Consider the following 26,523-nt stretch of genomic DNA (forward strand, 5'->3'; position numbering starts at 1 on the left):
CCCAGAGACCTCAAGGGTTTGCAGCGTTTTCTGGGTTTTGCCTTTGTCGAAACTTCATCAAGGGGTTTTCTCAGGTGGTCAAGTCACTCACCGATCTCACTCGCAAGGGGGCTGATATCAAAGTCTAATCACCCTTGGTGGTTGAAGCATTTACTACATTAAAGGTATTTTATGTCTGCTCCTGTATTGGTTCAGCCAGATACATCAGAACCGTTCATTGTAGAGGTGGAAGCATCGGAGGTGGAAGTGAAGGCGGTGTTGTATCAGGGACCCGTTACTTTGACCAATTTAAGACCATGTGCCTTTTTCTCCAGGAAGTTTTCTTCTGTAGAGAGGAACTATGATGTTGGTAACCGGGAGTTATTGGCCATAAAATAGGCTTTTGAAGAATGGAGGCATTTTTTGGAGGGGGCAGTTCATCGGATGACGGTGATTGCAGACCACAAGAAATTGTCTTATATTGAATCTGCCAAGCGGTTAACTCCTGGACAGGCTAGGTGGTCGCTTTTTTTTTTTTTTTTTTTTTTTCATTTTTCTATCAATTTTCGGCCTGGTTCCAAGAATGTCAAGGCGGATGCCTTATCTCGCAGTTTTGATCCGATATCACCCCCCGAACCTTCTTCCTCCATTCATCAGCATGGGGTGGTTGTTACTGGGCTATACTCTGAATTGGAGCGTGAAGTTCAGGAGGCTCAGTCTCTTGCTCCTCCATCTTTGCCTGATAATAAGCTCTTTGTCCCGGTTCAGTACCGGTTGAGTGTTCTCTGGAAGTTCCACGATCCTGCTCTCAGTGGGCACCCGGGCAGCTCGGCCACCTGGAAAGCCATTACTAGGCTGTTTTGGTGGTCCTCCATGACCTCTGATGTCACTAGGTTTGTGTCTGCTTGTGATACCTGTGCCCGTGCTAAGAGCTCCCATAACCGGCTGACCGGGGAATTGGTGCCATTGCCAATTCCGGATAGACTTTGGACTCTTATGCCCATGGATTATATCACTGATCTCCCTCCTTCCAATAGCAAAACTGTTAACTGAATCTGTCAACTACTACCCAGATAACAGGTGCATTTTGTACCTTTGACAGAATTGCCTAGTGCAGAAACACTATCTAAGTTGTTCGTTGAGCACGTTGTATGGCTGCATGGCGTGCCTTTGAGTGTGGTTTTTGATAGAGGGGTACAATTTGTGTCCAAATTTTGGAGGGCACTTTGTAAAAGATTGGGTATTTGCTTGACCTTCTCCTCTGCCTACCATCCCGAGACCAACTGTCAGACGGAGAGGACCAATCAGTCACTTGAACAGATTTTGCAGTGTCTTGGTACGGCTCAGCAGGATGATTGGTGTTCTTCGTTGCCCATGGCTGAGTTTGCATTTAACAATCAGATTAACCAGTTCACTGGCACCTCTCCATTCTTCAGTAATTTGGAGTCATATGTTCGGGCTATCATGGTATTTGGAAGGCTATTTGTGGGGGCCATCATGTTATTTGGAGGATCATCATGCTATAGGTGGGGGACATATGGGGGGACCATGTGAAGGCCATTATACTATTTGGAGTGCTATTTGTGAGGCCATCATACTATTTGGAGGGCGGGCACATCACGTAGCTCATATATCTAGCATGACACCTCCAATAATCCCTGGATCCAACCGCACACGTAATTTGTATGTAACCCCTTCACCATGGAATCAATGATGCTATATAAATAATAATAATTTGGATGGCAATGTGGGGTGTCATCATGTTATGTGGAGTCCTATGTCCTGGCTATCATGGTAGTTGTAAGGCTATGCATGGGGGCCATCATGTTATTTGGAGGGCAGTCATGCTATATGGGAGTGTCATATGGGGGGCTAAGTGAAGGCATTATACTATTTGGAGTGCTATTTGTGAGGCCATCATACTACAGTATGTGGAGGGCTGTGTAGTGTCCATCATGCTATATGGGCAGCCATCATGATATTTGGAGGACTATGTGGGGGGCCATCATGCTATTTGGAGGGGTATGTGGGAGCCATCATGTCATTTGGAGAGCTATGTGGGGGCTATCATACTATTTGTGGAGTCATAGTACTATTTGGAGGACGGTGGAGGCCATTATACTGCAGAGTTGTGGATGTGCTATTCTGTGACCCCACCGAATATCCAAATATTATATTTTAATTATTTTTTTTTGGGGGGGGCTCAATTAGGACTTCTGATATGGGTATCAACAATTTCTACGTATGCCGCTGGCAGTATGGATACAGATTTGTGCACTTTGATTAGATGCTTTATCTTACATGATAATGTCCCTGTCTTTTAAAAATAAACTTTTATCTGTAGCTTTGTACATGCAAATAAAGCAGAACTAGTCTTGTGGAGCGCTTTTTCCTCCAGCAATTGAGTGCATGTGCAAAAGTTTTTAGTCTGCAGGCTGTCAATTATGTCCATGGAGGAGTAATGAGAGAATTTGATCAGTCCTGCCTCCTTTCATATACAAAATTGCAGATTAAAAATTCATTTTTAAAGGGAAGAAATCCTCATTCATACTGGAATCGCAATTGTTTGGGACAGTTAGTGGATGTGACAGGTTCACACTACCATGTGTGATGCGAGAAACTCGCACGAGTCTTTCGCATCAACACCCGGTGCTGCCGCCGTCACTCAGGACCGGTGCTGCGGCTGCATGTATTTCTATGCAGCCGCAGCGCCGGTCCTGAGTGCTGGCGGTAGCGCCGGGTGTTGGTGCGAGTTTCACGCATCAAACACGGTAGTGTGATCCCGGCCTAAGGCATCAAATTATTTTACTTGCCTTAACAGCTGCTGCTTGGTAATTGTGGCTAAAGTTTAGTTTACTATCCCCAAACACCCCAAAGTCTTTTTCAGTGTCAGTTTAACATAGAATAAAAAATTACATAATTGTACATTTTTTTTCCTCGACCCAAGTGTATGTTCTTATATTTACCTACTTCAAGCTTCAATTGTCATTTCACTGCCAAGCCTATGGTTTTTCTAAATCCCTCTGTAGTATTAAATTGTCTTCCTCTATGCGGATTCCATTGCGGAACTTACTATCATCTGAAAATATTGAATTTCTCCTTTGTATGGCCTCTACAAGATCACTAGAAAATTAAATAGATGGCCCAATACTGACCTCTGTGGTACCCACTGTTAACTATGACCCAATCAGAATATGCTCCATTAATGTGTGTTCTATCACTGAGTCTTACCCATACCGATGTAAGCACCTCTTAAAAAAACCTTCAAATATTTTACCCAAAATAGCGGTTATCCTAGGCAGGGGCTACACGGCAACTTTGGATATTACTAAGACTGCTCTGTGCAATGGCTATATTGCAGCAGAACGTAGGTGAATGGGGCCATAATGACAAGCAAGAAGCAGAGTGACAAAGTCAAACTACAAAAGTCCATTCATGTTAACACATATGATAAGTGTAGTCCTATATGCTGCACTAGCTTGCCCTCTTGTGGGCAACCCGAGTTTACCAGTTCATTTTCATTCAGCCTGTATAGCAAAAATCCTGTCTTTGCCCAAGTTCTCACAATAAGTATTTGCTGAGTTTTTGAAGTTGCAGATTTTTTTTGCCTCGAATAGATAAATTAGATTACCTGCGTGTTTTTTTTTTCCATTGAGTGCTTATCATATATTTTCTGCTGTGGTTTTTGACTCCTTTTGGTGTGTCAAGTTTTAAAGAAAACGCCTTTGTTTTGGATACTTCCTGGTATTTGTCATTCAATCCTTATTGAAAAAATGACTAAGTATGGAATGGACAAGGCAACTGTTAGGTGGATTCATAACTGGCTTAGTGATCGGACCCAAAGAGTGATCGTAAATGGCTGCACATCCAGTTGGAAGAATGTCTCAAGTGGGGTACCACAGGGCTCTGTCCTGGGCCCTGTATTGTTCAACATCTTTATCAACGATTTAGATGAAGGAATTGAGGGTAAACTGATTAAATTTGCTGATGACACAAAGCTAGGAGGGATAGCTAATACTAGAGAAGAGAGAGAGAGGATTCAAAAAGATTTAAATAAACTGGAGAAGTGGGCAGCAACTAACAGAATGGTTTTTAACAGGGAGAAATGCAAAGTACTACATCTGGGCAATAAAAATGAAAAAAGCATATACAGAATGGGAGGAATAGGCCTAAGCAACAGCACATGTGAAAAAGACTTGGGTATACTAATAGATCACAGACTGAATGAGTCAACAGTGTGGTGCAGCAGCAAAAAAGGCAAATGCAATTCTAGGATGTATTAACAGAAGCATACAGTCTAGATCACGTGAAGTCATTATTTCCCTCTACTCCTCTTTGGTCAGACCTCATCTGGAATATTGTGTCCAGTTTTGGGCACCACATTTTAAAAAAGACATCAACAAACTGGAGCAAGTTCAGAAAAGAGCGACCAGAATGGTGACCGGTCTGCAAACCCTGTCTTATGAAGAAAGGTTGCAGGATTTGGGAATGTTTAGTTTGCAAAAGAGAAGACTGAGAGGAGACTTAATAGCTGTCTACAAATATCTAAAGGGCTGTCACATTGTAGAAGGATCAACTTTATTCTCATTTGCACAAGGAAAGACTAGAAGCAATGGGATGAAACTGAATGGGAGGAGACACAGATTAGATATTAGAAAAAACTTTTTGACAGTTAGAGTGATCAATGAGTGGAACAGGCTGCCATGAGAAGTGGTGAGTTCTCCTCCAATGGAAGTCTTCAAACAGAGGCTGGACAGACATCTGACTGGGATGATTTAGCGAATCCTGCTTTGAGCAGGGGGTTGGACCAGATGGCCCAGGAGGTCCCTTCCAACTCTACGATTCTATGATTCTATGATAAAATGGTTGATAAAGTGATGGAGGATTATATGCGTTTCCACTGCACATATGCAGATATTTCTCATCCCATTGAAGTCTTTTGGAAAAATCCGCAAATAAAACGCATATCCACTGCAAGAGAAATGGACAGGTCAGTTTACGCTATGTAAAAAGATATAAAAACAAAAGCAAAGTGGATGTGAGATTTTTATAAATCTCATTTACTTTGCTGGAACTATAAGACGCTGCACAGCAAAAATATGTAGCATCAAATACTCATTGTGTGAGTATTAACACACAATGAGTCCAATCAATGCTGGTGTATTGCAATGGTTTATAACAGTGATCAGGAACATGAAAGTCAAATAAACTACAAAAAAATAAAGATACTGTACCCAAAAATTTGTATTTTTATGTAAAAAAATAAACAAAAAATTATACGTTTGGCATCACCACATCTGCAATGACCCGCTGCATGAAACTGTCACACTAGTTAGCCCCTTCAGTGAACACCATAAAAAAAAAAAAAAACAGGGCAAAGGATATGATTTTTCATTATACCGTTGAACAAAGTGGAACAAAGCTCAATCAAAAAGATGAATGAAAATAAAAATGGCATCAACATCAATGAAAACATCTCGTCCCACAAACAACAAGAAGGCATACAACTCCATCAGTGGAAAAATAAAAAATGTTATAGCTCTCAAAATAAAGCAATGCAAAAATAATTATTTTTTTCTATAAAATAGTTTTTGTGTAAAAGGGCCAAATCAAAGAAAACACAACAACATGGAAATTCCTGTCATGCATCATAGCCACCAAGCTACAGAACCATATGAACCAGTACATGAATCCAGCTCAGAAAGGCATTGGGACAAACACCAGAGGCTCTAAGCATCAGCTCTTAGTAGATAGAGCAGTCGCTCAAGACTCAGACAGACCAATCTCAGCACAGCCTGGATTGGCTACAGGAGAGCCTATGACTTGGCTCTCTACAATGTCAACAGGAAATTAAAAACCTTCCTCAGAAACTCAATGGGGCTATGGAGAACAACATTGGAAGTCAACTCAAGACAACCAGCACAAGTGACCATGAAATGCAGCATATACCAAGGTGATGCAATGTCCCTATTGCTGTTCTGCATAGGTTTGAACCCCCTCAGTCAGATAATTACAGAATCTGGCTATGGATACAAGTTCAAGAGTGAAAGCACCATCAGCCACCTCCTCTACATAGATGACATCAAGCTTTATGCGAAAAACGAACGAGACATCAATTCACTGATTCACCTGACAAGGATCTACAGTGAAGACATCGGGATTTCCTTCTAACTGGAGAACTGCGTCCGGTTGGTAATGAAGAAAGGCAAGGTAGTCAAGACTGATGGAGTGGAGTTACCAGCAGGGCACATGGCAGATGTACCTACATGCTACAAGTACCTCAGCATCCCACAGGGATACGGTAACCATGATGAGGCATGGAAAGCAGCAACATCCAGTACCATCAAAAGGGTAAGACAGGTCCTGAAGCGCCAGCTCAATGGGAAGAATAAAATCCGTGCCATCAATACATATGCCCTGCCAGTTATCAGATACCTTACTGACATAGTGTGCTGGCCAAAAGAAGAGATGGAAGCTGCAGATGTGAAGACAGGAAACCTCCTCACAATGCATGGAATTCTACACCCTAAGTCTAGCACCCAAAGATTGTATACCAACAGAAAGGAGGGTGGGTGAGGCTTGATAAGCATCCAAGCCACCATCACGGATGAAATAAGGAGTATCCAGGAAAACAGCAGAAAAATGGCACCAAAAGAGGAGATGCTGAGAGAAAGCCTAAGGCAGCAACAACAACAGATGTGGAATGAAAACAGGAACATGAAGCGCCATGGCAAGACAAGCCGCTGCATGGGATGTACCATCAACAGATAATGGAGGTGGCGGAATGGAGAAATCCTACCAATGGCTGGAGAACGCTGGACTCCAAGACAGCACAGAGGCACTAATCATAGCAGCACAAGAGCAAGCACTAAGTACCAGATCCATAGAAGCAGGAATCTACCACACAAGACAAGACCCAAGGTGCAGACTATGCAAAGAAACCTCAGCAACCGTCCAACACATAGTGGCAGCATGTAAAATGCAAGCAGGAACAGCATATACTGAACACCATAACCAAGTAGGGGGAATTGAATACAGGACCAACTGCACAGCAGATGGGCTAAGTCCCTCGAAGTCCAGGTGGGAGACCCCAGAGAAAGTGGTGGAGAATGAAAGGGCAAAAAATACTGCGAGACTTAAAGATCGAGACAGATAAGCAGGTGGTGGCTAACCAACCAGACATTGTGATATTGTGATAATAAACAAGGATCAGAAGATAGCAATGATAATAGATGTGGCAGTGCCAAGTGACAGCAACATCAGGAAGAAGGAAAATGAGAAGCTGGAGAAATATCAGGGCCTCAAATAAGAACTGGAGAAGATGTGGAAGGTGAAGGCAACTGTGATTCCAATGGAGATAGGAACACTTGGACCAGTGACCCATAAGTTGGAAGAATGGCTACAACAGGTCCCAGGAGCAACATCTGAGATCTCTGTTCAGAATAGCGCAATGCTGGGGTCAACTAAGATCCTGCGCAGAACCCTCAAACTCTCAGGCCTCTGGTAGAAGACCCAAGAATGAGAAAGGGCAACAAAGAACAGGGGTGAGAAGGAAGTTTTTATATAGTATTGCTTTAATAGCACCGACCCAAAGAATAAAGTCGGCTAATCACTTATACCGCAAGAGGAATGGCGTAAAAAAATAAATAAAACCAATTCTTCACCTGCTGTTGACTTGTTTATTTTGCCTCCCAAAGATCACAGTAAGGCTCAGTGCACATTTATCCTATGCCGTACGCTGAGTGCTTATACTGGGGTTTCTGTGGAACTCTCTGAAATACGTGATTCAGATGGAACGCCCAGCGGAAGATTCCCTATAATGAGGCAGATGGAGGCACTGTGGACACAGTCTAGCCTATGATCTGGCCGTGTCCGTCTTTTTAGGATTGCATAAAATTCCTGTCAGCCACAGTTTTGCGCATTTCAGAAAATAAGGACAGCATTGAACAGAGGCCAAACTGAATCCAAAGTAATTCTGCTGCCTCATTATAGTGAGTGGCTTCTAAAGGGTTTCATCTGAATCACGTCACTCGGTGATTTAGATGTAAACCCCAACGTAAGTGCTCAGCGTAGAGCGCAGGATAAATGTGATCCCAAACGTTATGTAAAATGTTCTTAGCAAAAGCTTCAAATCAATCCACAAAAAAGCAAGTAACCACTCAGGTCCATCACCTGTTAATGGAAATAAAGGGAGCTTCCAAATTACTGGTAGTACAAAGGCTCTAGAAAAGTGAAATGGCTCCTAACCCTTCCCCCAAAAAGGAAATTCAGAAAATGCTCAACTTCCAAATCCACATGTCCCTCTCCCTCCTGAGCCCCAATGTGCCTAAACCACATATAGCATCCAGTTTGGCATTTCTGTAGTAAGGAGAGCCTGCCTAATATAGGAGTGTGTGTCTCCAGAAGAATAAGTTGGGCTTAACGTACTGGTGACTATAAGGTACTGGTCACTACAATGGCAGTTTGAAATTTTCACTCAGCAACATCCACTGCCACTTGTTTCTGGAAAACCGCTATGGAGCCAAAATTGTCACTACACCGGTGGATAAATTTCCAAAGGGGTATAATTTCCAAAATGGGGTCATGTGAGGGGGGGGGGGAATTCTGCTCTTCGAGCACTTTGGGGCGCTACACATTGAGTCCGCACACTATTCTAGTAAAATCTGTGCTCCAGGAGGCAAATAAAGTTATGTCCCTCCCGAGTCTTGCAGTGTTGCCAAGCAGTACTGTACAGCCACATAAGGGGTATAGTAGTGTTCAAAATAATAGCAGTCCAATATGACTAACCAGATTACCATATTTTTCGGACTATGAGACGCACCGGTCTATAAGACGCACCCAGGTTTTAGAGGTAGAAAATAGGGAAAAATATATTTGAACCAAAAAAGTGGCAAAATATTTAATAAAATAAACATACTATTATATGTGGTGTTAATATATATATAATAGTTTATTATGTTGGGAGCTAAGGGTAGAAGATGGGCCTGCAGGACTAGTGTGTTGTCTGTAGTACTATATGAAGACACTGGAGGGTGAGTATAAGAATGGGCAGTGGCGGATTAAGTGGACTATGGGCCCGGGGCTGTTCATAAAACCTGGGCCCCTGTACCCCCCTTCCCAGGAAAACATTTTCTGTCCACATTTTGTGGCTCTTCTCACAAAAACACTGCATATGCTGATTTTTAGGTATACAAATTGCAGGGTCTGGAAAGGAATAAAATGGCCGCGCTTGGGAGGGGGTACCGCCGGCCTGGCCGGCTACTGGTTAGGGATGTTAATGATTAATCACACAGTCACCTGCCTCCATGCTCTGCCAGGTCTGCCTCTCCCCAGCCTCCCTGGCTGCTCCCGGCTCCAATGCATTATGCGGCTGCCTCCATGCTCTGCCTCTCTCCCCAGCCTCCCTGTCTGCTCCCTCCAATGCATTATGCGGCTGCCTCCATGCTCTGCTTCTCCCCAGCCTCCCTCCAATGCATTATGCGGCTGCCTCCATGCTCTGCTTCTCCCCAGCCTCCCTCCAATGCATTATGCGGCTGCCTCCATGCTCTGCCTCTCTCCCCAGCCTCCCTCCAATGCATTATGCGGCTGCCTCCATGCTCTGCCTCTCTCCCCAGCCTCCCTCCAATGCATTATGCGACTGCCTCCATGCTCTGCCTCTCTCCCCAGCCTCCCTCCAATGCATTATGCGGCTGCCTCCATGCTCTGCTTCTCCCCAGCCTCCCTCCAATGCATTATGCGGCTGCCTCCATGCTCTGCCTCTCTCCCCAGCCTCCCTCCAATGCATTATGCGGCTGCCTCCATGCTCTGCCTCTCTCCCCAGCCTCCCTCCAATGCATTATGCGGCTGCCTCCATGCTCTGCTTCTCCCCAGCCTCCCTCCAATGCATTATGCGGCTGCCTCCATGCTCTGCCTCTCTCCCCAGCCTCCCTCCAATGCATTATGCGGCTGCCTCCATGCTCTGCTTCTCCCCAGCATCCCTCCAATGCATTATGCGGCTGCCTCCATGCTCTGCTTCTCCCCAGCCTCCCTCCAATGCATTATGCGGCTGCCTCCATGCTCTGCCTCTCTCCCCAGCCTCCCTCCAATGCATTATGTGGCTGCCTCCATGCTCTGCCTCTCCCCAGCCTCCCTCCAATGCATTATGTGGCTGCCTCCATGCTCTGCCTCTCTCCCCAGCCTCCCTCCAATGTATTATGTGGCTGCCTCCATGCTCTGCCTCTCCCCAGCCTCCCTGGCTGCTCCCTCCAATTTGGAGGCAGCCGCATAAATTGCATAATGCATTGGATTGGAGCGGAGGGAGCAGCCAGGGAGGGAGGCTGGGGAGAGGCAGAGCATCCTCCTCCCAAATGGTAACGCCGACGGTGAGTGTGTCAGTGACCCACCTGCCCTGCGCTAGCCGCTGCCAAAATCTCCTGGGCTGAGCGAGTCCTCCTCACTGTGCACTGCCAGTCGGCGCCGCCGCCTCCACGCTTCTCAGTCCCAGCCGCCCACAGCACACAGAGAGAGGAGGAACTTCTGCTCTGCCTCCTGCCGTGCTGCGCCGCCCCCACACACGTGCCGCCTTGGACTGCCCGCCGCCCCCCTTCCAAGTTCCTACGCCACTGGGCGGCGGCGGGCGGCTGAGCGGCTCACACAGTGACAGATCATATGCGATGCCGACCGACCGATTGGCCCCTGCCCTGGGCCCCCTAAAAACCTTGGGCCCGGGGCGACCACCCCATCCGCCCCTATTAAGATCCGCCATTGAGAATGGAGGCACAGGGCTTATATTTAAAGCACCACTCCAGCACTGAAAAATAACACTGGAGTGCTGCTTTAAGATACCATGGGAAAACTATAACTCCCAGCATGTCCTGCAGATCCTATGGCATGCTGGGAGTTATAGTTCACCAGAGGTTGTCAGAATGATTTTTATGTGCTGCAGTTACTAACCTTATCATTCTTGTACAGGCTGCTGCTCACTGTGCTCAGTGCAGGTCCTGCAACTAGGAAGCCACGCTGTGGTGAGGTAATGCAGCATCACATGGCTGCACAGTGCCCTCTTAATAATAATAATAATAAATTTTATTTTTATAGCGCCGACATATTCCGCAGCACTTTACATTTCAGAGGGGATTTGTACAGACAATAGACATTACAGCATAACAATAATCACATACAGTAGATTATAACAAATACCAAGAGGAGTGAGGGCCCTGCTCGCAAGCTTACAGTCTATGAGGAAAGAGGTAGACACGAAAGGTGGGTGGTAACAGTTGCCCTGATTGTATGGACCAGCCATAATGTTAAGTGTGTAACAGTACAGACACAGAGGGCTAATGGATGCATAAAGCATGTGGGAACATGATGCTGGGAACCTGGTTATGGTAAAACTTTTGGCTCTGCCACACAGGGATAGGTTAGGTTAATGTGTTGAGGCGATAGGCCAGTCTGAATAAATGCGTTTTCAGGACACGCTTAAAATTGTGGGGATTGGGGACTAATCGTATTGACCTGGGAAGTGCATTCCAAAGAATTGGCGCGGCACGTGTAAAGTCTTGGAGACGGGAGTGGGAGGTTCTGACTATTGAGGATACTAACCTCAGGTCATCAGCAGAACGGAGGGCGCGGGTAGGGTGGTATACTGAAACAAGGGAGGAGATGTAGGGTGGTGCTGAGCCATGGAGGGCTTTGTGGGTGAGGGTAATAAGTTTATACTGAATTCTGGAGTGGATGGGTAGCCAGTGTAATGACTGGCACAAGGTAGAGGCATCGGTGTAACGATTGGTGAGGAATATGATCCTGGCTGCAGCATTCAAGACAGATTGGAGAGGGGAGAGTTTTGTAAGAGGGAGACCGATTAGAAGAGAGTTACAATAGTCGAGACGAGAATGAATAAGAGAAACAGTAAGAGTTTTTGCAGAGTCAAAAGTAAGAAAAGGTCGAATTCTAGAAATGTTTTTGAGGTGCAGATGACAAGAGCGAGCCAGTGATCGAATGTGGGGGGCAAAGGAAAGCTCGGAATCAAGTATGACCCCAAGACAGCGGGCATGTTGCTGGGGAGTAATAGTGGAACCACAGACGGAAATGGCAATGTCGGGTGTAGGTACATTAGTAGCGGGAGGAAACACAAGGAGTTCAGTCTTTGACAGGTTCAGTTTCAGATATAGTGAGGACATGATATTAGACACAGCGTTTAGACAATCGCCAGTGTTTTCTAGAAAGGCTGGCGTGATGTCAGGAGAAGAAGCGTATAATTGGGTGTCATCAGCATAGAGATGGTACTGGAAACCAAATCTACTGATTGTTTGACCAATAGGGGCAGTGTACAAGGAGAAGAGGAGGGGGCCTAGAACCGATCCTTGAGGAACCCCAACAGTAAGGGGAAGGTGAGAGGAGGAGGAACCGGCAAAAGAAACAGTAAAGGAGCGGTCGGAGAGATAGGAGGAGAACCAGGAGAGAACGGTGTCCTTGAGGCCAATGGAATGGAGCATAGTGAGGAGGAGCTGATGATCCACAGTCATATGTAAAAGTTTGGGCACCCCTATTAATGTTAACCTTTTTTCTTTATAACAATTTTGGTTTTTGCAACAGGTATTTTAGTTTCATAGATCTAATAACTGATGGACTCAGTTATATTTCTGGATTCAAATGAGGTTTATTGTACTAACAGAAAATGTGCAATCTGCATTTAAACAAAATTTGACCGGTGCAAAAGTATGGGCACCCTTATCATTTTCTTGATTTGAACACTCCTAACTACTTTTTACTGACTTCCTGAAGCACTAAATTGGTTTTGTAACCTCATTAAGCTTTGAACTTCATAGCCAGGTGTATCAAATCATGAGAAAAGGTATTTAAAGTGGCCACTTGCAAGTAGTTCTCCTATTTGATTCTCCTATGAAGAGTGGCATCATGGGCTCCTCAAAACAACTCTCAAATGATCTGAAAACAAAGATTATTCAACATAGCTTTTCAGGGGAAGGATACAAAAAGTTGTCTCAGAGATTTAACCAGTCAGTTTCCACTGTGAGGAACATAGTAAGGAAATGGAAGAACACAGGTACAGTTCTTGTTAAGCCCAGAAGTGGCAGGCCAAGAAAAATATCAGAAAGGCAGAGAAGAATGGTGAGAGCAGTCAAGGACAATCCACAGACCACCTCCAAAGACCTGCAGCATCATCTTGCTGCAGATGGTGTCACTGTGCATCGGTCAACAATACAGCGCACTTTGCACAAGGAGAAGCTGTATGGGAGAGTGATGCGAAAGAAGCCGTTTGTGCAAGCACGCCACAAACAGAGTCGCCTGAGGTATGCAAAAGCACATTTGGACAAGCCAGTTACATTTTGGAAGAAGGTCCTGTGAACTGATGAAACAAAGATTGAGTTGTTTGGTCATACAAGAAGGCGTTATGCATGCGCTGTATTGTTGACCGATGCACAGAGACACCATCTGCAGCAAGATGATGCTGCAGGTCTTTGGAGGTGGTCTGTGGATTGTCCTTGACTGTTCTCACCATTCTTCTTCTCTGCCTTTCTGATATTTTTCTTGGCCTGCCACTTCTGGGCTTAACAAGAACTGTACCTGTGTTCTTCCATTTCCTTACTATGTTCCTCACAGTGGAAACTGACTGGTTAAATCTCTGAGACAACTTTTTGTATCCTTCCCCTGAAAAGCTATGTTGAATAATCTTTGTTTTCAGATCATTTGAGAGTTGTTTTGAGGAGCCCATGATGCCACACTTCATAGGAGAATCAAATAGGAGAACTACTTGCAAGTGGCCACCTTAAATACCTTTTCTCATGATTTGATACACCTGGCTATGAAGTTCAAAGCTCAATGAGGTTACAAAACCAATTTAGTGCTTCAGGAAGTCAGTAAAAAGTAGTTAGGAGTGTTCAAATCAAGAAAATGATAAGGGTGCCCATACTTTTGAACCGGTCAAATTTTGTTTAAATGCAGATTGCACATTTTCTGTTAGTACAATAAACCTCATTTGAATCCAGAAATATAACTGAGTCCATCAGTTATTAGATATATGAAACTGAAATACCTGTTGCAAAAACCAAAATTGTTATAAAGAAAAAAGGTTAACATTAATAGGGGTGTCCAAACTTTTACATATGACTGTATGTCCTCCCCACAGGTCATGTAAGAGGACGCTGCACTGTTTGTAGTGTGGTATCTGCAGGACCTGTGATGACATCATGAAGAGGCAGGTCTTTGTACAGTCATTTGATGCTCCAGCCCACCCTCTTCATGACCTCACCACAAGTCCTCCACAGCATTCAACATCAAGCCCTGGCTGTGCTGCCAGTCAGGTATAGATCACTCCTGCTGCACTCTGCTCCTGCCGCCTCCACCGGACACACATCTCCCCAGCTCCTGCAGGAATCGGCGCTGGGGAAACCATGTGGATCTGTCATTTGCTGCTCCCCGCTCGGGGAAGCGGCTCATGAATATTCACTTCACTTTAAGTATCGGGACCACATGGTTTCCCCAGCGGCTGGATTCCTGCAGCAAGCAACATTTTCCTGCCTCCTGCGATCCCACTCAGTCGCTGCCCCCTCCCCATATGCTACATTCCAACCATAAGACGCACCCACACTTTCCTCCCAAATTTGGAGGAAAAAAAGTGCGTCTTATGGTCAGAAACATACGGTAATCACTGTTTTCAGTATAAGTCATATTACCATGTGTCAAACAATTTACCAGTTGGTGCAGTAGATTCCAACAGACACAGCATTCGTGATCTGCATGTTTGAGTCTGCGTATTAGAATAATTAATTGAAAAGGTGTGTTCAAAATAATAGCAGTATGGAGTTCAATTAGTAAAGTCAATCATTCTGTGAAGAAACAGGTGTGAATCAGGTGGCTCTTATTTAAGTGTTGGACATGCATTTCTCCTTGAAAGCTTTAGAAATATGGGTCGTTTGAGACACTGTTCAGAACAGGGTAATACTTATAAAGAAGTGCCGACTAGAGATGAGCAACTTTGCCTTAAGGTCGAGTTTCATGAAACCAGACTGTCTCAAAAGTCGAGTCGAACGAAATCGTCCGACTTATCGTGAAAAGTTGAAGGTCCGACTGAAACACGAAACCCCATGAAAGTCAAGGGGGAACCAAAGTCGGCAGGGAGTGGAGGACAGTAAACACACCTACATGCCGGACAGCTTTTTTTAAAGTGCGCAAAATCTCTCTCTCTCCCCGAACGATGCACGTCATCTCATTGCCCACACTGTACATCCTTGCTCAGTGGCTGAAAAAAGTCACGTGCAAGCACTCTAAGAAATCCGACTTTGGAGCTCGGGTCGCCGACCGCATGGCCGACTTCACGCTGTGGTCGGGTTTCGGCCGGCGAAACCAGACTTACAAATTTGGCCGACCTGTTTTGCTCAACTCTAGTGCTGACAATGATAGGCTGTTCAGCCAAAATGATCTCCAGTGCTTTAAAATGGAAAGCCAAACCAGAGAGACATGGAAGAAAAAGGAAGACTACCATTCGAATTGATGGAAGAAAATCCAGAACGGCAAAGGCTCAGCCAATGATCAGCTAAAGGATGATCAAAGACAGGCTCAAGTTACCTGTGAGTACTGTGACAGTTAGAAGAAGCCTGTGTGAAGCTAATCTCTTAGCAAGATGTCCCAGCAAAGTCGCACAGCAAAAAAAAAAAAAAAAAAAAAAAAACACGACATGTACTATATTGGATACGAGTTGCCAAAAACACAATTGGCCTAAAGAGAAATTGAGAAACATTTTGCTGACTGATGAAAGTTAAATTGTTCTTTTTGGGACCAAGGCCCGCAGACAGTTCGTCAGATGATCCCCAAACTCTTCATTCAAGCCACAGTACACTCTGAAGACAATGAAGCATGGTGGTGCAAGCACCATGATATGGGCGTGTTTTTCTTATGGTGCCGGACCTATTTACCGCATATCAGGGATCATGGACCAGTTTGCATATATTAAAATACTTGAAGTGATCATGTTGCTTTACGCTTTAGAGGATATGCCCTTGAAATGGGTGTTTCAACAAGACGACCCTAAACACACCTGTAAACAAGCAAAATCTTGGTTCCAGTCCAACAAAATTGAGGATATGGAGTGGCCTGCACAATGTCCGGACTGTGGGCATACAACTAAATATCAGGTTAGTGATTCACAGGAATGCTAAATCCACAAAAAAGTACATATTGTCATATGTAAAAACAAATTCAGACTGATAATTTTTAGAACAGACCAATGTTCATATTTTGTTATTTTCTGTAATGTAGTTAATTATATATATTTCTCTTCATGTTTTGAATTAGAAAACAGTGTGCAATATTCGCAATACATGGAAATAAAAACTAGTATAAAGATTTAGTGATTAACTGTTTTTGAACACATTGCTACTATTTTGAACACTACTATATCTCTACATTCAGCAGAAATTGTGGGGCAGATTTTGGTGCAATTTTTACCCATTTCTCAGTGTGAAAATGTAAAATCTGGGACTAAAACAAAAATTTGTGGTAGTAAAAATACAATTTTTTTTTCACTGCCCAATGGTAATAAATTCTGTGACCCACCTGTGGTGTCAATATGATCACTGCACCCCTAGATGAACTCATTGAGAGGTGTAGTGTGTAAAATGGAGTTACTTATGGGGGCTTCTGCTTTTCTGGCTCCTCAGAGGTCTCCTTGTGGGTCATGGAGACTCACTTTAAAAATCGACAGCTCTGCAACCAATTAGTGAACGCAGTAGCTCTAAGTTAACGGCACTAGCCGCTCAGAGCTGCTGAGCTCACAGATTGACTGCGCTACAGCCATCGGTGCTGCAGACCGTAACATGCACGAGAAGCAGTGTCGACTAAAGTAACCGCACCAATGAAACAGATTCAAATTATTTTTGCAAAGAGAATTTATTAAGCCGTGACTTTCCTTCTACTGATAGGTTGTCTGTAAACTGAACAGAAAAAAAAGCTACTGAAATAAGATCTAGGGAGAGAACTGCATCTAGATTATGCAAACATGTAAAAAAAAAAAAAAAACACTCCAAAATGTTACAGATACAACACATTGTATTTAAGTTGTAATGCAGATTTTCGGTCATGATCACACATGAAAACGTACACACAATGGCTTCCAGGCAAAAAAATAAAATCTATATTTTCTACATTATACCCACAGTCTGAACATAATCTTCAATGTCTGTACATATAAACATAGTAACATTGTATTTTTTGCCTTAATCTATGACTTTACATTACTTTATTACTACATTAGTGTTTCATATGTAACATGATGTAAATGAACATCAAGTACAGCAGCCATTTATAAGTAGCACAAGTCCCAGAAGTATTTACATGCAGACATTTTTCTCTCTCATAAACTGGAGTCATTGGCAGGAAGTAAAACCATATTACGTAGAAGTATGTATTCAGCCAGGGCCATAAAAAGACTAAGATTGGGGGGGGTCATTGGAGTGCTGACTTTCCAATCCAGTGTCCATATTTCACTTTCCCAGTGCAGTTTTAAAAAAATACAATCAGACATTTAACCGGCAGTAAGAATTGGTTCATTTGGGAGAAGAAATAAAAAATGTAAAAAAAAACCTCAAAAAGTACAAGTGGCTGTTTGCAAAATTAAACCTCACTGGCTGCCGTGAGTAAATGCTCCACTTTTGCCTAGCTTTTGAGAAATCTCCGTTGCAAATTGCCACCATTTTTAAGATTAAAATTTATGAGTTAGGCCTTATGTTAATAGACAAGTTAAACCCACTTTGGGTGTACTCACACTACAGTCATTTTGGTGAGGTTCTGCAGCAGAAACGCCAAGTTTTTGAAGAGGCTTTGAAAAAAATTTAGTGCCACCATAACCTTAAAGTGTAGTCTTGGATTGTAACAAAGAAGCCTAAAAGCATGCACACAACATTACTCATCTGTAAGTTCCCTGAGGGTCTTAAGTTTGCCACTACAGTGATGTGCTGTAAATGCAAGTGACCAATGCAGCCAATGACTGGCCTAAATTCTGACCATCAAGCATTGCTATTGAGGCAAATGATTGGCTGCAGCAGTCATGAGAATGTAAAGCGGGTCACAGCTAAAGCAAAGTAAATAAGGACAGGTAACTACCATAAGAGTGGTGGGGGATTTAGTAGGTAATGCCAATTTTAATCCTGGGGATTAGCCTTAAAGCTATGTGCCCACGTTGCAGAAATTTTCCCGCAAAACACAAGTGTTTTGAGCTTGCGCTTTACAAGCCATTTGAAGCATCGCTTGGAAAGGTGATCGACAGGTTGGTCACTTGTCAAGCGTGACCAACTTTTTACGTAAAAAATAGTGATATACTCACCTTCTGAGAGATAGAGATATATATATATATTTATATTTATTACACCCCTCGGTGACCGGACCATTTTTTAAATCTGACCACTGTCAATTTATGTGGTAATAACTCTGGAGTTCTTCAGCAAATCAGTAAATTTGAGATAGTTTTGTTTGTGACATTATAAGTTTTGTTTGTGACACATAATTTTTGTGACACATTATAATTTTTGATAAGGATAAATTTAGGTCAACATGTTTTGGGATTATTTATAAAAAAAAAATATCAAATTTCACAAAAATGGGAAAAAAAAAAGTGTAATTTTAACACTTTGAATGATTATCCCTTTAATCCAGAGAGTCATACCACAGAAAAACATTGATAAATAACATTTTCCACATGCCTGCTTTACATCAGCACCATTTATAAAATGTTCTTTTCTTTTGTTAGCATTTTAGGAGGTTTAAAAATATAGCAGCAATTTTTCATTTTTTCAAGGAAATTTACAAAGCGATTTTTTTTTTTTTTTTTTTTAGGGACCTACCCAGGTTTGAAGTGACTTTGAGGGTCCTATATACTGTAAACCTCCAAAAAGTGATACCATTTTAAAAACAGCACCCCCCTTCCCCAACATATTGAAAACTGCTGACAGGTAGTTTTTTTTGTTGTTTTTTTTTTTTTTAACTCTTAAAGTGATTTTCAGGAGTTAATACAAAGTGGCAGAACAGGAATGAAAAAAGGAATGCCTTCAGACTCTAAGGCCGCTATTTGGTCGTGAATTACCATGGCAAACATCAGGACCACAGAATCACAGGGTGCTGATGGGGTTAAAAAGGAAGCCCTCACACTCTGTTAACCATTTATATGATTTGGTCACTTTTGACAGCAGCATCTAAGTGAGGTTAAACAGATATGGCTGGTGCCAACATTGATCGTTTGTGATGAAGCAAGTTGTCAGCTATAGAGTACAGCCAACAGCTGCTGGATTGTCACCTGTATGGGGATGCTATACTCATATCTCAGGTCAGTAAAAAAGATGCATTGGCGGTCATTAAGAGGTTAACCTGCAAATATGGGGTTAGTCTGCAGGATAATAGCATGACTACACTTTGCCAAACTCTGCAGGGAGAAAATTAACTTTATACCCCCTGTAGCGTTCCAGTTTCGGGTGCGGCGTGGGCACGGGTTGAGTCATCGCTCTGAGTATAGACAGCGACGACTGTAAAAGCGCCCCCTGGCCCTGACTGACAGCCGACCCCAATGCAGAGCCAGTGTCAGTCAGTGCCAGGGCACGGTTACAGCCGCCTCTCTCTATACACCGTGACTGAACCCCGAACGCTGCCAAGGTAGAAAAAAGTTAATTTCCTCCCCGACTAAGTGTGGGCACCAGGTAGGTTAATAACGTTATAACCTACTATTACCTGCAAATATAAGGTTAATCTTCAGGTAAAGAATAAAAAATTCTGCCTGCTAATTGGAAGTGCAGCTACAGGGAGAAAATTAACTTCTATCCTCCCTGGTGCCTCTCGCTGTCAGAGTGTTGCAGGGAGCAGATACAATCACCGGTCACTATACTGTAATCGCTAGTGTACAGCGGATGTGTGAGGAGCAATATTGTCCAAGCACCAGTAAGTGATTACAGCGCATTGAGCACTGACCGACACCGTTTACTCCATGACTTGTAAGCGAGTGGATACAGGGAGGATACAACTTCATTTTCTCCCTTCAGCCGCAACTCCAATAAGGCAGTCAGGCATAATTTTAATGCCATTTACTTGCAGATTAACCCTATATCAGCAGGTAAATAGTATTTCCCAACATGACAGGTTTCCCAGTCACTAAATCTGTCATGTTGAACTGGATACATGATACAATGAAAAAATTCACCAGTGACGTGCGCCAGTACTTTCACATAGCACTGGTGCTTTGGGAACAAAAGTACTCTGTGCCAAGCTGCCACTGATCAACAGGTCTATATACAGAACAACAGACCCCTAATGATGTCGGACAGTGCTGATAAAGGCTATAACAGTTACAAAAAAAAAAAAAAAAATTTTTCTTAACATCCTCATTTCTTTTTTCACATAAAGGCACAGTAGTTTTCTAAAGCCATAATACCTGTAATATGCATTCAATTTCTAAAAATTAAAACGGAGGCAAAATAAAAACCAAAAACATTTATGCCACACACTATACATGTACGTTTCATATGTGAAGAAAGAAGCTCATACCAAGGTAGAGGTCACGATTAGTCTCACTATAACACGAGGGGGAATAATAGCTTCTTATTTTATGAACACCATTTAGTGGAAATAAAGCCCACTGACTACATCTGACAATCTAGGCCATTTTAAGCAAAGCGAAGTTCTGACAACTGAGCGCTATGGCATGAAAGTGCTGAATGCTTATGATAATAGTCATTTCCAAGTATTTCTCAGGTTCCAGAATATACAGAGTAATGATACAGTAACCGTGCCACAGGCCCATTCAATCACCGGCTAAGCATAATACAAAGATGGGAGTGCAGAAATATTGCTATATACAAATATACAGTACAAGCAAGTTGGTTATCAGCGTCCCTTTCACCGTGTCCGGTTAGTCACAGACACAGGGGATTACAGTGTTCTTCTTAAGTCTAAAACAGACATGTTAGTAGAAAGCACTTGTACTTGTCAAATTACAAGGAAAAATGGTGGACTAGTGATCCTAAGGGAAATACAAGAGTCGTAGTCAGATAACCATGCACTCTCTTCGTGACACATTGGGGCTAATAGTTTGGTTCATTGTCCACGTCGCTGAACCCTAAGGATTTCTTTATCCCCGATACCCATTTTAATATGTCAAAGAGATACGTTAAGACTTTGGTAAAATCTGGCATTTACACGATCGAGCACGTCGTACAGGAACACTAGGAACATTAGAATTAAATGGTTGTCAAAGTCATGATCAAAGTATATTGCAATTTCCCAGCTTTCCAAGCTCATGTCAAACAATTATCCAATTTATTTGAAATTTCTGCCACTTTTTCATGTGGGTATCACAGTCTGAATAAAGGTCTAAGTCCGGCCAAGCTCCAGGTCTTCTGCAAACCAAAACCAACAACCTCATAGGAATATGTATACGCAGCTGTTAAGGTCAAAATAGCAAATCCATGGCCTGTACAGACGTCGTGGTCCATATTCGGACAGTGATCTAACATAAAAAAAACAACTGACCTGTTCGTGTAATTGCTTCATTTTGCATGTGAACTACCTCTTAAAAACAGATGCAGGACAAGGTAGGAAACAACGCTGCACTGACACCTGCCGAGCTGCAGAATTAATATAAATTACCCATCATGAGAGCTTTTTACTAAGGTATTCAGGAAAAACCTGGGACTAGTCAAAAAATATTGAAAAATGCTAATCAGTTAACCTCGAATGATGCATGCATCATTCGTGCCAACCACACAGAACCTCAGTATCTGATACTACCAGCTTAGAGAAGGGGTCCACAACATGTGGCTCGCTGCTGAATGCCAGGTTGGTGCATTAATATCATGTCTAGTCAGCGGCTATGAAGAGCAGATGGTGACTTTGGTAACTAGCCGTGCAGAGAAGAGCACATGTAGATGCATGTATACCGGGCGTGAGGGGTAATATTTGAGGCTGGAGAAAGGACGATCCTGCCAGTTAGAGGGTTTCTGAAAGCCGGATGTGATGGTTTTCTTGCTTCAAGCACTTCCTCCACACTAACTTGGGGGAGGGGGGGGGGATTCCTTGATGCGAGAACACTGCCTATAATAGAGGTGGTCTGCAAGAAAAGGCGATTTGAGCAAGGAGACTTTGAATTACATTATACTAGTAATGGAGAGCTCTGTATGTCACTATTGTGGGAAGCAGTCAGGGTGTCCGATAATCAGGGATCTTGATGCGGCTCACGATTATCTCTCAGAATGTGGCTCTCGAGTTAGAGACCACCGGCCTAGAGGCATTCAGTCTAGAACCCATTTCAAAACAGTCCTTTTTTTGACAAAATCACATCAATTCTGTAGGTGTATAACCAAAGGATCAGCGATTGCTGAAATGCTAAGTTATTCTCCCCAAAGTCACACTGTCTGCGATTTTAAGATACCCTCAGACTAGTTAGTGGAGCAAAAGTAGAATAGGAGATCAATTTTCTAAGATGGTCTCAAATAACACAGCCTTATTGAGACTTATGAAGAACACTGCAAGTTTCACCCTCGTCACATCAATACGTCTACATCGGCTTCGTGTTCCTCCTCGTTCACTTTTAGAGAAAGTACTTCTTCATTTAGAAATAAGCCGCTGAGTCTCTCCTTCCGCGCCTGCCGTTGCTCCTTCAGCTGTCTCTTCCGCAAGGCTTTCTGCTGCAGTTTCCTCTGCTTTGACCGTTTCTATAATAAAATTATATATTTAAGCAAAGACAAAAAAAAAAAAACACAAATATTCAGGTTTCTAGTATTCTAAACATTCATTAAAAGCTACAAAATAAGTTTATATTAAGAGCACAAGTTGGCAGCTCAGAAGGCTGTGTAGATGTTAACTGCCTCAGTTTTGTTTAGAAGGAAGATCCTGTAATTATTTTACAAATCACGAGTCTAATACTACAAGTGATCCGGGGCAGTGGAAAAACAGACAAAAAAAAAAACAAGACTGAAATAGCAACCATGAAAGTAGCAAAAGATTAAAAGGGTTTTCTCAACATTCTTCGAAAGCACACTGGTTCCCCAGATTGTCAGGAGTTGTTGCACTACTGATTGACAGCTTGAAGCAGCCACAAGGCTGAGCCACCAGACCAAGCTGTGCGCTCTGCCAGGCTGCAGGCAGAAGCAATAGAGTACTGAGACTGTCGTGATGCAATCAGATCCACAGCAGGAGCTTAACAGCTCTTTCCAATAGAGCTTGTAACTACTGTGCTACCGGCTTAGGAGCCAGGCAACCTCTGATTGACAGCAGCAGTGGCCAGAAACTAGGCAATAAGAACTAAACTATAAAAGTATATATTATTCAGAGAGGTTTTAATCTATATACTGTATATAAAAATGAATGTATGTGTGTACCGGCCATGCCCACGCCACACAGTCCCACTCAATCACTAAGCATCTTTCATTTCACCAGAGCTGTTTAAAAGAAGCTGAGTTATTAGCAACAGTTTTCCCACTCCACAACACCTAAGCAGACACTGACCAGGTGGGAGAAATCTAGCATCCCTGGGAACATAAGGTCCCAGTCATTGTCTGCCCCCCTGAAAGGAGCAGAGAGCACATGAAAGAAATGAATCACCCCCTCCCGTGCCCATATACGAATCACACATCTTCCATCCCATAGTCCACTGCCCATATACCCATCACACATCCTACATCCCATAGTCCAGTGCCCATATACCCATCACACATCCTCCATCCCATAGGCACATCTTCCCTCTTAAAGGGATCCCCGGTATGGAAGTGAGGGCAAATCCATTCAGCGCTCTGGTTCTGACACCAGGCCTCTTTTAAAGGGATCCCCAGTATGGAAGCTAGGACCGTTCCACTCATCGCTCTGGTTCTGACCCCAGACCTCTCTTAAAGGGATCACTGGTATGGAAGTTAGGGCAAATCCACTCTGCGCTCTTGTTCTGACCCCAGGCTGACGGGATGATGTGGGATATTAGGGGTAGTAGTCCGGTGGCTGTGGATGGCAGGATGGGGTTTGATATTAGTGGTAGTTGTCCGGTGGCTCTGGCTGACGGGATGATGTGGGATATCAGGGGTAGTAATCCGGTGGCTCTGGCTGACAGGATGATGTAGGATATTAGTGGTAGTAGTTCGGTAGCTCTGACGGGATGGTGTGGGATATTAGTGGTAGTTGTCTGGTGGCTCTGTCTGACAAGATGATGTGGGATATTAGTGGCAGTAGTCCGATGGCTCTGACGGGGTGATGTGGGATATTAGTGGTAGTTGTCCGGTGGCTCTGGCTGACAGGATGATGTGGGATATTAGTGGTAGTTGTCCGGTGGCTCTGGCAGACAGGATGATGTGGGATATTAGTGGTAGTTGTCCGGTGGCTTACTGATGACAGGATGATGTGGGATATTATAGTGAATGTGGCCATGTGGAGTGGGCAGGGCTATACACATTTTAAATATTATATATTACACATATACACACACACACACACACACACACTTGTGGCCAAAAGTATTGACACCCCTGCAATTCTGTCACCTAAAACTCAGTTTCTTCCTGAAAATGATTGCAAACACAAATTCTTTGGTATTATCTTCATTTAATTTGTCTTAAATGAAAAAACACAAAAAGAATTGTCCTAAAGCCAAATTGTATATAATTCCACACCAAACATAAAAAAGAGGGTGGACAAAAGTATTGGCACTGTTCGAAAAATCATGTGATGCTTCTCTAATTTGTGTAATTAACAGCACCTGTAACTTACCTGTGGCACCTAACAGGTGTTGGCAATAACTAAACCACACTTGCAGCCAGTTGACATGGATTAAAGTTGACTCAACCTCTGTCCTGTGTCCTTGTGTGTACCACATTGAGTATGGAGAAAAGAAAGAAGACCAAAGAACTGTCTGAGGACTTGAGAAACCAAATTGTGAGGAAGCATGAGCAATCTCAAGGCTACAAGTCCATCTCCAAAGAATGTTCCTGTGTCTACCATGCGCAGTGTCATCAAGAAGTTTAAAGCCCATGGCACTGTGGCTAACCTCCCTAGATGTGGACGGAAAAGAAAAATTGACAAGAGATTTCAATGCAAGATTGTGCGGATGTTGGATAAAGAACCTCGACTAACATCCAAACAAGTTCAAGCTGCCCTGCAGTCAGAGGGTACAATAGTGTCAACCAATACTATCTTCGGTGTCTGAATGAAAAGGGACTGTATGTTAGGAGACCCAGGAAGACCCCACTTCTTACCCCGAGACATAAAAAAGCCAGGCTGGAGTTTGCCAAAACTTACCTGAAAAAGCCTAAAATGTTTTGGAAGAATGTTCTCTGGTCAGATGAGACAAAAGTAGAGCTTTTTGGGCAAAGGCATCAACAGAAAAAAAAGAGGCATTCAAAGAAAAGAACACGGTCCCTACAGTCAAACATTCAGGTTCCCTGATGTTTTGGGGTTGCTTTGCTGCCTCCGGCACTGGACTGCTTGACCGTGTGCATGGCATTATGAAGTCTGAAGACTACCAACAAATTTTGCAGCATAATGTAGGGCCCAGTGTGAGAAAGCTGGGTCTCCCTCAGAATGCATGGGACTTCCAGCAGGACAATGACCCAAAACACAGTTCAAAAAGCACTAGAAAATGGTTTGAGAGAAAGCACTGGAGACTTCTAAGGTGGCCAGCAATGAGTCCAGACCTGAATCCCATAAAACACCTGTGGAGAGATCTAAAAATGGCAGTTTGGAGAAGGCACCCTTCAAATATCAGGGACCTGGAGCAGTTTGCCAAAGAAGAATGGTCTAAAATTCCAGCAGAGCATTGTAAGAAACTCATTGATGGTTACCGGAAGCGGTTGGTCGCAGTTATTTTGGCTAAAGGTTGTGCAACCAAGTATTAGGCTGAGGGTGCCAGTGCTTTTGTCTGGCCCATTTTTGGAGTTCTGTGTGAAATGATCAATGTTTTGCTTCATTCTCTTTTGTGGTTTTACATTTAAGACAAATTAAATGAAGATAATAACACCAAAGAATTTGTCTTTGCAATCATTTACAGGAAGAAACTGAGTATTATCTGACAGAATTGCAGGAGTGTCAATACTTTTGGCCACAACTTATATATATATATATATATATATATATATATATATATATATATATATATATATATATATATATATATATATACTTAGTAGTTACTGTGCCCGAGCAACGCCGTGCTCTTCAGCTTGTACCAAATAAAACGATAAAAGGCAAAGCTTCTTTGCAATTTTACCATGATAACAAAAGCTATTACCCTTTTAAATTATATCAGTATTTTCGGTTAAAAAAAAGAAAAAAAGAAAAAAAAAAAGCTTTAGAGGACCTGTCAAAATGGTCATCAGTGGCCAGTTTTTGCTCTGATTTTGCTGCTCCCGAGCATTCCATTATTATTAGAATGTATTATATGATTTCAGAGATGTGGACCTTTTTTGGTTAGTGAATACAGTGAGCAATGACCCCTCGTGTAAAGACCATAAAGTTAACACTAAATAAAAAGGCCCATTTCTACGTGACCATATAGCAAATTAAAATAAATACTACTACTAATAATACTCCCAG

General features: G+C 43.0%; 1 protein-coding gene across 1 annotated transcript in view; it reads right to left on the minus strand.

Annotated features, from left to right (window-relative positions):
• Positions 1–16,844: 16,844 nt before the first annotated feature.
• FAM199X (family with sequence similarity 199, X-linked) overlaps positions 16,845–26,523 on the minus strand; it is a 41,855-nt gene continuing 32,176 nt past the window's right edge. The window contains exon 6 of the mRNA XM_073543632.1: positions 16,845–22,664. Coding sequence (XP_073399733.1) covers positions 22,494–22,664 — 171 coding nt within the window. The 3' untranslated portion in view covers positions 16,845–22,493. The remainder of the gene's footprint in view (positions 22,665–26,523) is intronic.

Source organism: Dendrobates tinctorius, unplaced genomic scaffold, assembly GCF_039654945.1.
Source record: "Dendrobates tinctorius isolate UK_male_01 unplaced genomic scaffold, ASM3965494v1 ptg000133l, whole genome shotgun sequence".
Classification (NCBI taxonomy): domain Eukaryota; kingdom Metazoa; phylum Chordata; class Amphibia; order Anura; family Dendrobatidae; genus Dendrobates; species Dendrobates tinctorius.